The sequence below is a fragment of the Gastrolobium bilobum genome, unplaced genomic scaffold (assembly GCF_033153095.1).
Source record: "Gastrolobium bilobum isolate Gb01-03AN ecotype WA unplaced genomic scaffold, APGP_CSIRO_Gbil_v1 utg18308, whole genome shotgun sequence".
NCBI classification, from domain to species: Eukaryota; Viridiplantae; Streptophyta; class Magnoliopsida; order Fabales; family Fabaceae; genus Gastrolobium; species Gastrolobium bilobum.
The window spans coordinates 235,185-252,440 of record NW_026897613.1 but is presented as its reverse complement, the minus strand read 5'-3'; the positions used below and the strand labels follow the sequence as shown (position 1 = coordinate 252,440).

General features: G+C 35.6%; 2 protein-coding genes across 2 annotated transcripts; one reads left to right on the top strand and one right to left on the bottom strand.

Moving 5' to 3' along the window:
* The first annotated feature begins 2,271 nt into the window (after window positions 1-2,271).
* Window positions 2,272-5,796, top strand: LOC133308590 (kinesin-like protein KIN-8A). Its single transcript, XM_061509229.1, has 7 exons — window positions 2,272-2,990; window positions 3,562-3,835; window positions 4,083-4,133; window positions 4,238-4,330; window positions 4,435-4,800; window positions 4,911-5,600; window positions 5,764-5,796. The coding sequence occupies exons 1-7, from the start codon at window positions 2,272-2,274 to the stop codon at window positions 5,794-5,796; spliced, it is 2,226 nt and encodes a 741-aa protein (XP_061365213.1).
* Window positions 5,797-12,631: 6,835 nt separating this feature from the next.
* On the bottom strand, window positions 12,632-13,855 carry LOC133308573 (protein MIZU-KUSSEI 1). Its single transcript, XM_061509207.1, has one exon. It carries the CDS (start codon window positions 13,779-13,781, stop codon window positions 12,972-12,974), a length of 810 nt encoding a protein of 269 aa, XP_061365191.1. The 5' UTR covers window positions 13,782-13,855; the 3' UTR covers window positions 12,632-12,971.
* Between the last annotated feature and the right edge of the window lie 3,401 nt (window positions 13,856-17,256).

The window sequence follows — 17,256 nt, the reverse complement described above, 5'->3', positions numbered from 1 at the left end:
AATAAAATAAAAAATAAAATTTAAACATAAAAAATGTGTCAGAATTTTGATCGGGTGTCGAAAAAAGTTGATCGCGTGTCGTGTTGGTGCGTTGACCGCTTGTCTCAAAATATTGATTGCATGTCGGATGCGTGTCGGAATGTGTCGATATCCGACACGCATTTTATAAAAAAATAGTGTGTTGGTACTTTCTAGCTTTTGTCTATGGAAAAAAATTGTTATTTTTGTTGTGTTTTAGATTTATTTATTTTTTTAGAATAAGAAATAATAATTAGTGAAATCTTGTTAAAGTATTACCATAATCTCCATGATTTTCATGCATGCTTATTTGAATTTTCAAGGTTCATTTAATTATTTTTTTCATAACTAAATTCAAAAAGTATGGATGTGACTATAAAATAGCAGAAAAAGATAGTGTTTTCACTTTTATAGTTCGGCTTAACTCTTAATGATTGATACTCATTAAAGTGACAGGAAGGGGACATTACACTGCCGAATGCTAGAGCAACGAGGAAAAAACAGTAAAAAGGAAAGATTGTGAAAAAGAAATACTCTAATAAACGCATACATAAATTATCATAATCTAATTGCCCTAGTTCATGTCATTACTTGAAAGACAATACTGTGAGTGAGTTTGGTCACAATCTTCATCATAACGACTCTGCTTAATTAAATTCCACTCACATCACATTAGGAACCAAAATACAATATATAAAGAGAGGGAAAACTTGTCAACTTCTCAAATATATCGTAGGCAACAACACTGTTGGCCCCGTTACATTTCATAGCTATTCTTTCTTAGAAACCGAAAGGGACAAAGAAAAGGTTAGTAATATAGCTGCGAAACACTGTTCGCTGTTCGACAATGAAGGCCCACCAGATAACCAACTAATGAGCTCATTTTTTTGTACTCAAGGAGTACATGTTCTTTGTCCAAAAATGAGAGAGAAAAAAAAATTGGAAGGAAATTATAAAAGAAGAAAAGAATTTTAATGGGAGGAAATTTTTTTATTTTGGATAAAGGACCATTTAATTATTGGTGGTCCTGGATCACTTAAAAAAATTTCCAATTAAAGGATGTTCAAATAATTCATTCAATTCATCATTGTTAAATAGATTCGAAAAAATATTAATGACAAAAAAATTACAAGACTAATAATCGTATCATCTGCATAATTATTTTAGAGGGCATGATTATTTATCATTATGTCTTGCTTCAGACGGTAGCATTCAAGTGTCATGACTCATGTCAATGGTATATGCTTTTTAATTGGAACACCTAAGGTTTTTAACACATTATGTCTAGCATGATTTTTAATCTTTCATGATGTCCCATGCCCGAATATAAAACAAAATTTGAAATGTACTTCACGACAAAATCTTGCATCTTTTCAGGATAATTATCGGTAAATTTTTGTGGATGCATGAATTTGCGTATTCCACATGGTAAGAGTGTTTAATTAATAATTTAATCAGTTGTGTTGCTTGCCTTCGAAGTTCAGTGACACCTTCGATAGGCTAATGAGCTTCCTTCTTTATAGGATAAAGTTAAAACAAAAACTAAAAACAAAAGGAGAAATTTAGTGAAGCAAACTTTGGATTGGTATAACTTATCCATAGTGGGGCCAATGTTGGGGGAAGAAAGAACTCATTATTAGGTGGCCATTGTAGATTCGATCCAATAATAAAAAAATGTTACTAAAAAATTTAACACTCCCCACATTAAATTCCTCATTTATGCAAAAGTGAAGATTCTCGTGCGCTAAGAAATTTCGAAATAGGACCACACAACTCAATAGGTAACCGTTTGAGGGCTGAAACATTTGACCGTTAGGGACAAATCATTCAAATCTTATTATTATATCCAATGACACTCAAATTTTCAGTTTTTCGCTGCTTCTACTTCTCGCATCGTACAAAGTCAACCGATTCAACGATGAGACTAAAGTGTGCGATGAGCAGAAAATGGTGTTTTCAATATAACCCTCATTCAAAAAACTGAGTTACCCCACTTAAGCTTGTAGTCGTCGATTCCCTCGTAAACCAACGTCCCAGATTCACCCAAAATCAAATTCAAAATCACACACACTACCCTGCTCTTTCTTCTTCCTCTTCTTCTAGCTATACTCTGTTGAGCTTCAATTCTACCCTGTTAGGGTTTTCCTCGTAAAGTTTGCAACTTTGTGAATCACCTAGCAGTGTCTGCACCTGGGTCAAGAGCGAAATCTTCAGGGCATGTCTAGAAAGTAAGAAGAAAAAAAAAATCTCAGAATGCCGGTTTCAACTCGGTCTCAGATCATCACGAACCATGGTGAAAACGAGCCAAACCCAACACTTCAGAGGCTCAGAAACCCACACCATGGTCTCAAGGAGAAGCTCAAAACGCTCACTCTCTTGTACGAGCAGCAGAAGCAAGCCTCTGCAGCTCTCAAGAACGTGTCTTTAAGACCCCAAGATAAGGAAAAGGAAAAGGATGTGATGCGAGAGAACACAATGCCAAACTCAACCGTCACAAGAACATTCGTGTTGCCTCAACCACCCTCAGAGGATGATGACTCAAAGGAAAATCTCAATGTGGTAGTTGGTGCTGATCGAATTGTTGGGTTTTCGTGTCCAAGAAAGGTTACAACAACAACAACAACAACGGTTCCAATTTCAAGTTCAGCCACCGTTGCTCGGAAACTCTCAATGGGGACGTTGGCACCGAGAGGGAACGTGCAAGAGTCAGAGAAAACAGAGGGGGTTTCGGAGAAGCAGGGGAAAGTTGAGAGCAGAATTCTCGTGTTCGTGAGGCTTAGGCCAATGAACAGGAAGGAAAAGGAAGCGGGTTCACGGTGCTGCGTGAGGATCGTCAATCGCCGTGACGTTTATCTAACGGAGTTTGCCAACGAGAACGATTACCTCAGGCTCAATAGGCTTCGAGGACGCCATTTCACCTTCGACGCTGCGTTTCCAGATTCTGCTACTCAGCAAGAAGTTTATTCCACCACGTGAGTTTCTCATATTTCTTTATTCTTGAAATTTAAAAAATCTGAATTGTTTTGTTATGTTTTGAATTGTACTTGTTTTGTTTTGAATTGCTGCATTTTCTCATATCTTCATTACTTCCTTGCTGTGAGTACCAAAGAGGAAAGATTTTAAGTTTAAAACAATGTTTTTGCGTCATAACATTGATATTACCATCTATAATTTGCATGACGACTTATAATTTGTATCCATAATTTGCTAGCTATATTAATATGATGTGTTCATAATTTGATTTTCGTTAATCTAACGGTTATATTTTATTGTAAATTATTGGGTTGTACTTATTAATTAATTCTTAGTTCTTAATAATTTATAACCGTTGGATTGACGGAAATAAAAAATGATTAGATTGGTTGTAAAGGTGGCAAACATTTTTTGTGGTAAGTATATCCAGTCCCGTAAAACATTGTGGACAAGGGTGCCTATACAATTTTATGCTTAATATTCATCATGCATTCAGAAACATTATTGCTTTAGCTGTAGTTTGTATTTGATGGAGAAGTGTATGTTTACTTTTTTTTTTTTTTTGTCCAGAACCTCAGAACTTGTGGAAGCAGTTCTGCAGGGGAGGAATGGGTCAGTTTTCTGTTATGGTGCCACAGGAGCAGGAAAAACTTACACAATGCTTGGCACGGTCGAGAATCCAGGCGTGATGGTTTTGGCAATTAAGGATCTTTTCAGTAAAATCAGGCAGAGAAGTTTTGATGGAAGCCATGTGGTTCATCTGTCCTATCTTGAGGTTTACAATGAAACTGTCAGGGATTTGCTTTCCCCTGGAAGGCCTCTTGTTCTTAGAGAAGATAAACAGGTTCTCTTTCTTATCTTAATAAAATAAAAACTTCACAAGTATTCAGTCCTTTTGAAAGAAAGTGGATGGTTTATGCTATTGCTTGTTGTGTCTAAAGATCATGCAAATCTGTATACAGTTAAATCTACTAATATATAACAAACTTTTTTGAGCAATAGCATTTGAAGATCATGTTTACCTTTCATTTGAACTTCTACTCTTGAAAGATATCTTATGATACATTGTTGATTGTCCAATTATGTTATAGGGGATTGTGGCGGCAGGTCTTACACAATATAGAGCTTATTCTACGGATGAAGTAATTTTCTGATCCTTTTTAGAAGACTATAACTTTACACAGCTGTTTCAAGTTTGAACCTTCATTTAGCATTTTTTTTCCCTTTCTCTTCTGTGTTGATTCAGGTGATGGCATTGCTTCAACAAGGAAATCAGAACAGAACCACCGAGCCAACTCGTGCAAATGAAACATCTTCGCGTTCCCATGCAATTTTGCAGGTAAACCATAGAGGTTTTGGAGGAAAAATGTAGGATTCATTTAATGTTGTGATTGTGACATGTTCTTCTTACTAACCAAATGCACCTTATTTTGTTACACCTAGGTTATGGTTGAATACCGAGTTAGAGATGCTGCAATGAATATTGTTAACCGAGTGGGCAAGCTCTCATTAATCGATCTTGCAGGGTCAGAGAGAGCTCTTGCTACAGATCAAAGAACAGTTAGATCTCTGGAGGGTGCCAACATAAACCGGTCTCTTCTTGCATTAAGCAGCTGCATTAATGCTCTTGTAGAAGGCAAGAAACACATACCGTATCGAAATTCAAAACTCACTCAACTTCTCAAGGATTCACTAGGAGGAACTTGCAACACTGTAATGATTGCAAACATAAGTCCAAGTAACCTCTCATTTGGTGAAACTCAGAACACCGTTCATTGGGCTGATAGAGCCAAGGAGATTCGGTTAAAGGTTGAATCCTCTTACCATTTCAAGCTAGTATCTCCAAATGTTGAGGCATAAAACTGATATATTTTTGTGATGAAGTTGAATAACGTAATCTGTTATATATGTGGATACAGGCAAGTGATGCAAATGAGGATCTATTGCCAGTGCCTGAGACAGAAACTGACCAGGCCAAGCTAGTACTTGAGCTGCAAAAGGAGAATCGTGAATTAAGAATACAGCTAGCACGGCAACAACAGAAGCTTTTGACTCTCCAAGCACAGTCCTTAGGTGCACATTCCTCCCCAACACCACCTTCAGCTGCATCTCTTTCCACTCCTCCAACTTCTGCGCAACCAAGTGAAAAACGAAGGACTAGATCCTCTTTCTTGGCTGGAACTTGTTTCACTCCAGAAACCAAGAAGAAGGGAGCTGAGGTAGCTGTGAGGACACTTCAAAGGACTGTGAAAGCACTAGAGGCAGAGATAGAGAGAATGAAGAAAGATCATAGCTTGCAACTAAAGCAAAAAGATGATCTTATTCGCGAGTTTTCACAAAAGGGTCTAAAACAAGCATTAACAACAGCCGGGGAAGTGGGGAAGAGAGTAGTAACCAGGGCTAGTGTACAGGCAAAGGAGCCAAACAATGGTGAGTTGAAGAGTCCAAATCATCGTTTTCGATCACCAGCCCCAACTGCCAAGAAACGAAGCTTTTGGGACATAACCACAACTAATAGTCCATCAGTTACTACATTAAATGGGAGAAAAACCAGAAGTCATGTACTCTCTGAACCAACTGCACCTCCTCCTCCGTCCATGCTTCTTCAGGTAGGTACAGTGATTCTTCCATCCCTAGTCCTTACCCTTTTCACTTGCATAAGCACATTAGTTTCCTTCTTCTATAACTGATGCAGCTAACTTATCCATGTATGTTTCTTGTTTGTGTTGATGCTTGTGCTCGTGCCCCCACATCATCAATTACATTATTCAGCCAGGTTTTGCTCGTCAAAAAGCTAATGTTTAAAGTGATTTACGAAGGAGTGGAAGAGGAAGTTGCCAGAACACACAAGGAAGCTCAATATTAGAGAAAGATCATTGCCTGCATGATATGCTCCTCCTTTGTTGCCATCTTTTTATGTCTCTGCTCAAAGGATGATAGTGTAGCCAGCCAAAGATCCGAGTATTCTTTGTAGTTTGTATGCTTCTTCATTCACCACCCCTCCCTCCATACCACTTTCATAATTTCAGGCTATTAAAGCTTTAGGAGAAAACTCCAAAATCTTTATTATATGTATATACATTCATTGTTTTTTCGACCTAGATCCTTCAATATTTTTATGGGCTTCATAAAGTTAAACATCTAGAACATCAAGTTTGTAAGACTCAACATCTGCATGTGAGCCAAATCAAGATTTTGATATCATTTTTGAATTGAAACAGAGCTAACTTTTCGGGTTGAGTTAGGCATAGTTTATTCTCAAGTTTAACCGATCCTAACGTTTTGCCACCTGCGTATGTCCTGTCTTATAAACTTCATGCGTGAGACGTTTAGTCTTGAATATGCCAAAGTACCCCCCTTGTAATAACTTGAGCAATTTTTTCCTCTTAAACTTGTTTTTGAAGTTGAATTATGCCCGGTTTGTTCTCAATTATAATAAATATGAATAAACAAAGGTCTTATGTTGGAAAGGAGGAATAGATAAAATGAGGACTTTATGAAGTAAATAACTTGTGAACCTACTGCAATAAGATTTGGGACTTATACCTGGTGTCAGGCCTTGAAATAGAACTCTCCGAAAGTTTGGGGTTCCGCTAGTTCAAACCAAGATTAAAACATAATTTTAAGTGATCAATTTACTCTGTATACATAAGGAGAAATAAACATCTAATCATCTTTGAAAATAATGTACAATGAAAATATAAGTTGGATAAATCCAACATGTGCGGCCTACTAAAAAAAACCAACATGCGCATATTGTTGTGACTTCGGCTAGTGCACTGGTAGTATAAGTAATATAATAAAAAAGAGTGGGGTTGTCGTTCCCACGAAGATTAATTTACCAAGCACTAACTTATCTACGTGACCAAAGTTGAATCGATTTTTAAGGTTTTTTGAGAATATGATTTTAAATTAATAAAAATGAAATTTTAAAACTAACAATTAAAAATTAAAGATCAAGATTCAAGAACGCAAGAAGCACCGGTTTGAAATCAAATAAAGACAAGCATAGTTAGAGATTTGATTTTCCTAACAGTTCTACCCTTTCAAGCAATTAATATTTAAGATCAAGTTATCGACGATTCTCTCTAAATTAATTAAACCCCAATCTTTTACTTTATTAAAAATCCTAATCCCTTAAAGGTTTTTCCTAGAGCAAGCATTAAGAGCGAGAATCACATGTCATAGAATTCATAAGTCTATGCCTATATCATACAAACCCTAACAATTAATCAATCGGAATCAAGACACCAACATTCATATTGTCGTGCAAGATTCATGTGTTTATATATGAGTGATCAGTTCAAACAAAGCTAGTCGTGGGAAAACAAATTAATTGCATAACCTGAAACATGAACATCAATTACAAGAAAGAATAAAACAGTGTTAGGAATCCATTGGTTTCATCTCACCCTAACTACATAAAGAAATCTAGCCTATCATGTTCATAGAAACAAGAACAAGAGATGAAAAGTAAAGAGAATTCATGACCTGATCTCCACGGCGAAGCTTTGACCGTTCCTCTGCTCTAGAACTGCTCCTCTGCATCCTCAAGGTGTCTCCGGCCGTCCAAGAATTTCAAATAATAACCCTAATCATGCCTTTTAAAACATGAAGGTGCATGGGCTTTTAATTTACGGACTTCTCACTAGGCTGCTCGCTTAAGCGAGCAAGTCAACAAGGAAATTCGACGTGCTCGCTGAACTTGCACAATAAAGCAAGCAAGCCAGCAAGGAGTGGGCAATCTTGATACAAGCTCGCTGGACTTACTCGCTCAAGGTAGCAAGGACGAGACTTATTCGACTCTTGATTTTGCTTGAGTCTTGGCTTGATTCTTGACTTCTTCAACTTCATTGATCTATCAAAACTTTAATTTAGCATTTTAAACTTGAAAAAAATATAATTTGAAGTCAGAATTATGTCCATTCATAAAACTCAAAAGTCTTTTGCATATATTAATTTTTTTACTATGTTCTTGACCATATTCATCATTATTTATCCTATTTTTGGTCTTATAAACATCGTATCTTTAACACTTATCCAATCATTCTCAGATTTACTCATTGTTGTCCTCAACAATGGACTAATTTAAGAATATGGGGAAAATGCAAAAGTATGAAACTTATGCTCAATGAATCATCAATAAAAGAATTAGAAAGTAAATCAATTCATCAGTGATAAGACTTAGAAAAATAACAAGACTCTCAGAACATACATCTAATCAAGCAGTTTCCAAAAGTAAGCAAGTCATAGAACACAACAAGAGATCAATCAACAGAGCATAGAAAAATTGAATCAAAGCACGCCCCTCACTGGAATATTAAAGTCACTCATCACTCAAATGTCTAAAGGGAAGGATAAATATTCGTACTACCATATACTTGGTCATATTCTTACTCTCCACAGTCAATTAACATGCACAGAAAATCAAGAGGTATTTATTCAGGTTGTAATAGGGCTTGGTTAAGGGAAGGATAAATAAGGATTAATGTGGCTAAAGGATTGAAATACAAAATGATCATGGCATAAGTGTAAAAACTTTTTTTTTGCATACAATCCTTTTCTCCCTCTTTCATTCTTTTCCTTTTTCAGAGCTTTTATTTTTATATATTTTTCTTTTTCAACCCCAATACTTTTCTTTTTCTTTTTTCATTTTTTTTCTCTTTTTTTTTCAATACTTTTATTTGCACATAATTTAAAGTAGTAACATATACTAATAATATATTTTTTTATTCACCATTTTCTAACCTTTGTTTTTGCTCCTCTCTCATAACCTCATTTTTTACCACTAAGCATCATAGGACATGATGCTCATGCTCACACCCTGCCATGTAAATTCTACGGTCCAATCCTATCTAAGGTAGATGTGTTTGTGGAGTGACTAATTAAAATAACAGGTTATTAAGAAAAGAAACAGCTTAAGCTCAAAAGGGCTAAACAAATAATTGCATAAAGGGTGTCTTTATGGCTAAGTAGCTAAAAAAAGACTGCTCCTCTGCCTCCTCAAGGTGTCTCCCGCCGTCCAAGAATTTCAAATAATAACCTTAATCGTGCCTTTCAAAACAAGAAGATCCATGAGCTTTTAATTTACGAACTGCTCGCTGGTTTGCTTGCTCAAGCGAACAAGTCAATAAGGAAATTCGACGTGCTCGTTGAAGCGAGCAAGCCAGTAGTAGGCAATTTTGATACAAGCTCGCTAGACTTGCTCGCTCAAGCGAGGATTAGACTTCTTCGATTCTTGATTTTGCTTGATTCTTGACTTCTTCAACTTCATTAATCCATCAAAACTTTAATTTAGAATTTTAAATCTCAAAACAATATTATTTGAAGTCAGAATTATGTCCATTCATAAAACTCAAAAGTCTTTTGCATTTATTAATTTTTTTACTATGTTCTTGACCATATTCATCATTATTTAATCTATTTTTGGTCTATTAATTTAGTATCACATATGTGGCGGATACATCATGTAAATTTATTTATTTTTTTGATAACGAGGGAAATACACAAAAACAATTACATCCTACACAGTCTTGGGCTACTGATGCCCATAACATCTCTAGCTTGGGTTGGGTTGGTGATTGTTAGGAGGAGTCAGTTATGAAAAAACAATATAATAATAAATAAGTCAGCTTCTAGCTTGGCGTTCATGACCCAAAACAAAGGGTCGAATCTGCTTTAATTCATCTATCAAATGGTACACTTACTAAGCTGCATAATGATTTATAATTTTTGTAATGAAATGGTTGGAATTTTTTATCCAGGGTCTTTTAACGAAATTTTATAAGCCTACATATCATCCACCATTGGAATATTTTTATGAAATCTACTACTATTCAAGTAGACCTCCAAATCAGCACCTAGCTTCATAGGTGGTGCTGACTTGGAGCCGATATTTGGGATGTTTGCATACTTGTAAGGACCACATCACCCTACAATTAAAAATGTAAAAGATGAAATATGCACTTAAACTCTGGTGAGATTAAGGCCGTTTTCTGATGTATGCATACTTGTCACGACCATATCACCCAACAATTAAAAATGTAAAAGATGATTGTACCAAAAAAAATAAAAAAAATTGTAAAAGATGAAACATGCATTTAAACTCTCTGTGTGGTGAGATTAAGGCCGTTTTCTGATGTATGGATACTTGTCAGGACCACATCACTCTACAATTAAAAATGTAAACGATGAAACAAGTTGGAATTTGTAAATGCACTTAAACTCTTTGTGTGGTGAGATTAAGGCCGTTTTCCTCGAAGGAGTGTACAATAATCTATGAGGCAATGATATAGATCAAAACTCATTGGAGAGTCACCGTGTGTATGAGGGCATTGTGGCTCTCGATTTTGTTGGGAATGGAACGAGGGAGCCCAAAACCCTATGAAGTTAAATTGTTATGTTTATTAGGGATATAATGGTTGACGTTATGACATTATGAGTAGTTAATTAGTGGTGTTATGAGGGTGTTATGAGACTCTTGATTAGCTTTGTAATGAGTCTCTTCATTGGTACTTTCAGTTTTTTATGTTGCCTATTAATAGGCTTGATGTGTTGAAGAAATATATTATTCCCTTTTCAATATTCTTACGTGTCTCAATATTCTATCAGTGGTATCAGAGCCAACGATCTGGGCCAAGTGTTTGGAAGGCCTCTGCAGAAAGCTAGTGTGACCCTGATATTTAAAAGAGAAAAAAAAAGGACTTCCGCAGAAGTTGCCCTTAGGGTAAGAATGATATTGGGCCTCACACTTGAGGGAGGATGTTGGAAAAAATCAAGTATGAGTTGTAAAGAAGTACCACATAGACTAGACATAGACCAAGTGATGACGATATAAGTGTGAAAGACCCATAAACCTATAGCCTTAAGGTTTTGGGTTAAGATGTGGTGTCGGCCCACTTATTATGGTTTGTCATTTGGCCCATTGGTGGATGTACCCTTTGCAAAGGGTTTTGGGCTCCCTCGTTCCATTCCCAACAGATTTAGTTATGCAGTGTAACAACTCTTTAATGAGTGTATCAAAGGTGATTCTTTAATGGCTGAACAGAGATATTTATAAGTGGGGTTTATGGTTTAAGGTTTAGGTCTCACTGTGTATGAGGCAAGCACACTCACCTGAAACGTGAGGTGTGAGTTATTATTTATAGATAAGGAAGGCCCTACTGTGTGTTGGGTAAGTACACTCAGATTAAACGTGAAATGTGAGTTGTGCTTGTACAACGAAGTGACACTCTCTATAATGAAAGTCTAAAAGTCTCACTTTAAAGATGGAGTGGAGTGATCCTTTTATATGAACCTTAGTGATCGGCCATTGGATTGGGTCAGTGAAACCGGTCCAAAACGACACTCTCCTAATTTTTACTACTAAATGCACTCTTCTAATTTCTATTTTCATCTCTTATCTCAGTGGTTGTTTGGGGTTTTGATGCACTAATTAGAGCAATAATGATATAAACCAGTGGCCCAATTAGCTTTTATATCTTTTGAAGAATGATGACTAGATGATTAAAAAAAAGTTTGGTTTCGGCGAAAGACATTTTAACAATTTGATTTTGTCCTAGCTGTAAGCCACATATGATTCAATCTTTTCTCTTGTAAAATGCAGGGAAATAGTAGGAAATTTTGAAAGCCAGAAAACTAGGAAGAGGGGAAAGGTAAAAAGGGTGAACACTATTATGATCAAATTATCGAGGTAAAGGATTTTCTTTTTGGGGATTAAATAAGAGGGTAGTGGTCATATTATATGTTAACGGTGGTGGGCTATAAGTATACACTTTGTGACTCAAGCGGCACAAATCACTGAGTCACAAACTGGCGAGAATGTTTGAGAATTGAATTCGGCCAACAAAAGAAAAGCAGTCAACAAGAGGAAAAGCTAATGGTTGAGTGTATAAATAAAGTAAAAGTGAGGAAAAGATGAGGTCTTCTGTCAGATTGTTTGCAACTGGATATGGATTTCTTTTTCTTTTCTTATATTGCTTTTGATGACTTCAATGATTAGGCATTAACAAAAATTCTTGGGATCAATTCACAAAACAAAACTGTGCATAAAAAGCAATGATTGGAACAATCTTAACTTTAGACCAAATACTAAAATTTTGTTGGATTGAAGGAACACGTTGATAAGGAAGGGATCCTAACTGAACAGGGAAAGAATATCAGAAGGAAACAAATGAAATGGCACTCAAACCAAATAAATAGTAATTAAGTTATCATCCAACAGAATTCAAATGAAAGAAAGTACATCATATTATGAAAATTTTAGTTTGTAGTAATGTGCTAGGGCATAAGAGTAATGGAAAGATCGGACCAAAAAGCTTGGACTCTTTAATATTCAGAAGTCCAAGCAGCACTTCAATTGTGGGGAAAGAATTGAATCAGCAAACAAATTAGTAGCACATAAGGGAGCAGGGGGAACACAAAGCAAAGAAGGCAATTCATAAGTTGGAATTAAATAAAATGGCATAATGAAACTGCCAAAGTTAATCATGATTTGAAAACAATCATGATTTGCATTAACCCCCCCTCCTCTCATATTACTAATTAAAGGAATTAAACAAGATAGCATAATGAAACTGCCAAAGTTAATCAACCATATAAAAATGTGAAGACAATAATGATCTGCATTAACCATCCATCTCATATCACTAATTAAAGGATTGGAAAGAAAACTATGCATATACACCTTTCATGACCCACCCCCCATCATCATCATACAGTAAAGTATTGTGTTGCCAACAATTTCCCACCTTTCTGCCTTTAGCCTACCCGCCCTATACTAACAAAAAAACAGAAACCCCACTTCTTCTACTCCCTCCGGGAAGAAGAGGAGAGAACTAGGTCTCCATTTTCATGATTGAAGAGCTAAACAAGTAATATAGGAACAACCTACAGTTACAAATCCACAAAGAACAAAAACTAAAAAAAGGAAAATAAAAATAAAAATAAGTATAACTAAACACAACTTCCAGGGATAGCTGCTAGACTCTAAGCAAATAAACACTGAGCTCAGGTGCTCCCTTGCTATCAGGATTCATCATGTAGAAAGCCTCAGAGTCTCTAGACCCAACAATTCTCTCAAACCTAGCCCTCAAGTACATGATTTCACCATCAGAACCTGCTTCAGCTCCATCATTATTCCCTGGGAAAACGCCAGCACCCATTGAAATTGGTTCCACGGCTTTCAGGATATCCCAGTCTTTTGCTCCGCATTCTCTTCTGGTAGCAAAACCACACTTCTTGCCGTTACAGTATGTCCTCCACTGAGACTCCTGTAGCAACCTCACAACCTTCTTCTCTGCTTCTTTCTCCTTATCACATTCCAGAGCAATTCGTACCAACCCAGAAGCCATTTCACGAACCAAACCACTGATTGGTGTTGCAAGCTCGATGAGGAAAGCAGGTTTGGAAGTTGGGTCCTTCTGAAACGCGAAATTTACATGGCCACGACGGTGCCCGAAGAGGGTGCCCACAACTCGAGAACCAAGGCTAGAGGGTGGTAGGTTGGAGCGGTTCTTGCCAAAAACAGTGAGAACAGAACGAAGCCTTGAAATTGCCACGTTCTGAAGCTTTCTCCTTGTTGCATGGGAAGTGGCTGCACGTCCTGGAACAACCTTGTTGTTGTCATCATCCTCTTTTTTTGTCTCCTCGTCTATGATTTTGGAAATTGTTTCGGAGGTGGGAACTTCACCGTCTTCATTTCCAACCTTGTTGGTCCAGTGGAAGTGCCTCTTGGAGGACATTTCTTGAGGGGTTAAGGTTGAGGTAGTATCCATGTCAAGTGTTTTCATCTGACAGAGAGAAAAAACAAGCTTTAAAAATAGTTGGTAAAGAGAGACAGAGAGCCAGAGAGAGAGAGAGAATGAATCTGGTTTCTTCTTTTTACAATTGGGGATAGATATGTGGGGATTTTAAGTTTAATTAATTGTTTCTTTGTAATTCTACCTGTCTTGGTTCGATTCTCGTATCTTATTTTTTAAATGGAATTTAAATATCTTTATTTTTTTTATTCATTTTACATTTTAGATTAATCTCATAATCGATTTAAAGAATCAAAATTTGTGATAATACTAAGAAAAGCCAATTCAACTCAAAGAAATAATTAGAGTTAGATTAAAAAAAATTTGGTACAACCTTTGATATATATATATATTTTTTAAAATATTCTAATCGATTGATCATTTCATGACTAATCCGATTTGAGGTGGATTCTTATATTAAGACTTTAAACATCTTTCAAATATAATACTGAAAAGAGATCGAATAGATACTCTCACCCTACTTAGTTTCTTGATACCAACTGAATTACGATACCCTTTAATATATATGAAGTGCAAGAGAATCCAGATGGAACAGTGATCAAAGTGTCACTGTTTAACAAAAAAAATTATCCAAATGTCACGTGAACCGTACTTTTTACCATACTGTCACGCGATGTAATTCGCTACGACTGGTAGCAAATTACGTTCGCTAATGATTTCGCTAATGACTCTGTGGTATCAGAGCAGCTCTCTTCCAGTACGGTGTGGTTTGAGGACGAACCAGGCGGAAGCTGGTGGGCATGTAACATCCCAAGAGCTGACAAGGGCAGGGAGTGATCGCCGGTGCGAAAGGGCACGGACAATGAGCGGCTCATGCCAAATCTTGCAGCTTGGGGGTTCATGAATGAATCGAATCAACACCCGAAAGAGAGGGATTTCAGAGACTGTGCTGATATGGGACGGTACAGTTAGGAAGGGCTTATAAGAATTAATTGGTATCACTAATAGCGAATTACGTCTGGTCAATTTTTTTCTGCGAAAATATACCATGTGTCATAAAATCATTGGCGAACTTAATTCGTTACCGGTCGTAACAAATTACGTCGCGTGACAATTTAGTAAAAAGTACTGTTCGCGTAATATTTGTATAAAAAATTTGTCAAAAAATGACAATTTGGTCGATGTTCCCAATGCAGACAAAAGAAACATGGGTGGTCCCAGCAGCTGGTATAGGAAATCAGAAATAGAGAGACTGGGATAGAGTGCGCTTTCAAATAGAAAAGAAAGGAATCTGAGGAGACAATGTGTTTTGATATTTCGCTTTCTTGTGGGGACAGGGAGAGTGAGAGAAACAGAGAGGTTTGTGCAGCTGTGCTTGACTAAACTCTTTTGACTTATGCTCAAAACAATAAAAAAAAAAAAAAAGATTGAAAAACAAAAACTAAAGATAAAACAGCCATCACTGTTGAAACTTGACATGCCCTTAGCAACCTCTTATGCTGCGTCCATGTCTTCAAGTGCAAAGGGCGCACAATGGTGACATCGGGTTAAGGATGACTGAATTCTCGTGGCTCATGCTGGCTACAGAGACTACATTAGACGTATCAACGAACTGACACCTTATTGTAAGTTAGGTACAAAAGCACTCTGATTGTTCGGATCAACTGAAGAATGTGAATTGAGTTATTTACACTCTATTTAGATGAAAGTTAATTTTTCAATAATAATAACCAATAACGAAAATAATAGAGAGATAATATAAGTAATTATGTCGAAAAACTCAAAAAAAGATAAAAATAAATTCATGAACCCAATCCGGATAACTTTTATCTATTTGGAGACAAATTTATTACTAAGTGACGCTGAATTCAAACTATTAAGAATAGAATATATTTTACATTTAGAGTAAATATCTTTTTTGGTTTTCAGCAAATTTCACGATGTCCGTTTTAGTCCCTAGCAAATAAAAAGGCTTATCGTGGTTCCTGATAAATTCAAAATGGACTCATTTTAGTCCTTTTGAGGACTAATATGAACCTTTTTTGAATTTGTGAGGGACTACGATTTCAATTAAATGGGTCCATTTTGAATTTCTTAGGGACCACAATGAGCCTTTTTATTTGCTAGGGACTAAAACGGACATAATAAAATTTGCTGAAGACTAAAAAAATATTTACTCTTACATTTATATAAAAATTTACTCAAACATATTTCTAGATTCAGGCACCCCAATTTATCTTAATAAATTGGGCCTCAATTGTCAAAACCCCAATAACTGCTGAACTCATTTTCTACTCTTAGTCAAAAGTATAAAACTCCAATTATTAGATAATTGTGCCCTTATTTCCTACTCTCTGGCAATAGTTAAAAGAAAATAAAGAACAAATTAAGAGTTAATCTACTTTTACTTAATAAGCAAATAGGTACAAATTAAACTTAAGCAACGGATTTAATGAATCTGTTCATGTCTAGTTTTAAAATTATTTTAAATGTGCTTTTAAAAGAAATGATCATAACAGTTCAATGTGTTTTCCTCTTGAATGTTCATCCATACTTTGAAAAAAGATTCAAAACATAATTTTTATAGATTTTTTCTTAATATCAGTTACTAAGAAAAATTCTCTAAATTTTTGGACTAGATCATCTTTCAAGATTATCATTATTGTTAAGAAAACTTTCCAATATTTTTTTTGAAAATTAGAATCACAATTTTCAAAATAATTTTCCAAAATTTAACTTTTTAAAATTAAACAAAATCAATTCAATTTTTTAAAATTATTTTTTTTATTTTTCAAATAAAAAATTAAATCTTAAAAGGAAATAATGTTTCTGTTATAGGAAATAAAATTATCTCTCCACATCCTTAAAATTACGCAATTTTATATTTAAAAAAAAAAAAAAAAAAAACCTGACTTGCTTTGCTTTAGCATGCCATTATTCCACAATTCTTAATAATGGCTTTAGCATGCCATTATTCCACAATTCTTAATAATGGCTTTAGCATGCCATTATTCCACAACCCATAACAAAAAAATTACAATTATCTTAACACTTAATCTTCCTCTGGAGGTACTTTTCACAATTATCTTAATTGCCCATAGTTAAAAAATTACAAGTTGACCTCATGATCCACTTTTTACTTATTTTACAGAACTTTGAACGTTTTCTTCTTCGTGCAGTTTTGTTTTCGTTATTTATCTGATGGAGGAAAACATAAATTCTGTCCCAAAATTCGTGTTTAAGATATGGTTTTCTCTCAGTAATTAGTTATTTGACTTATTGATATTTTATTATCTTAATCTATATAGAATATCCGATCGAGGGTTCTGATTTGTGCAGGAAAGAACAACACAACTTCCAACACCATAACAGTACCAATTGTTATTGTTGTGATGGTGCTCATTTTTATCCGTATCTATTTAAGAATGAGGAAACCAAAAAGATATAAAAATAAGTCCAAGTACTGATTTACTGTGACTTGTTTTCCATTTCGCAGCTCTACACT

Coding starts and splice junctions, on each gene's coding strand:
- LOC133308590 (XM_061509229.1), top strand. CDS start 2,272: ATGCCGGTTTCAACTCGGTCTCAGATCATCACGAACCATGGTGAAAAC. Junction 4,331..4,434: donor GTTCCCATGCAATTTTGCAG/GTAAACCATAGA, acceptor TGTTACACCTAG/GTTATGGTTGAATACCGAGT. Junction 4,801..4,910: donor CCAAGGAGATTCGGTTAAAG/GTTGAATCCTCT, acceptor ATGTGGATACAG/GCAAGTGATGCAAATGAGGA.
- LOC133308573 (XM_061509207.1), bottom strand. CDS start 13,781: ATGAAAACACTTGACATGGATACTACCTCAACCTTAACCCCTCAAGAA.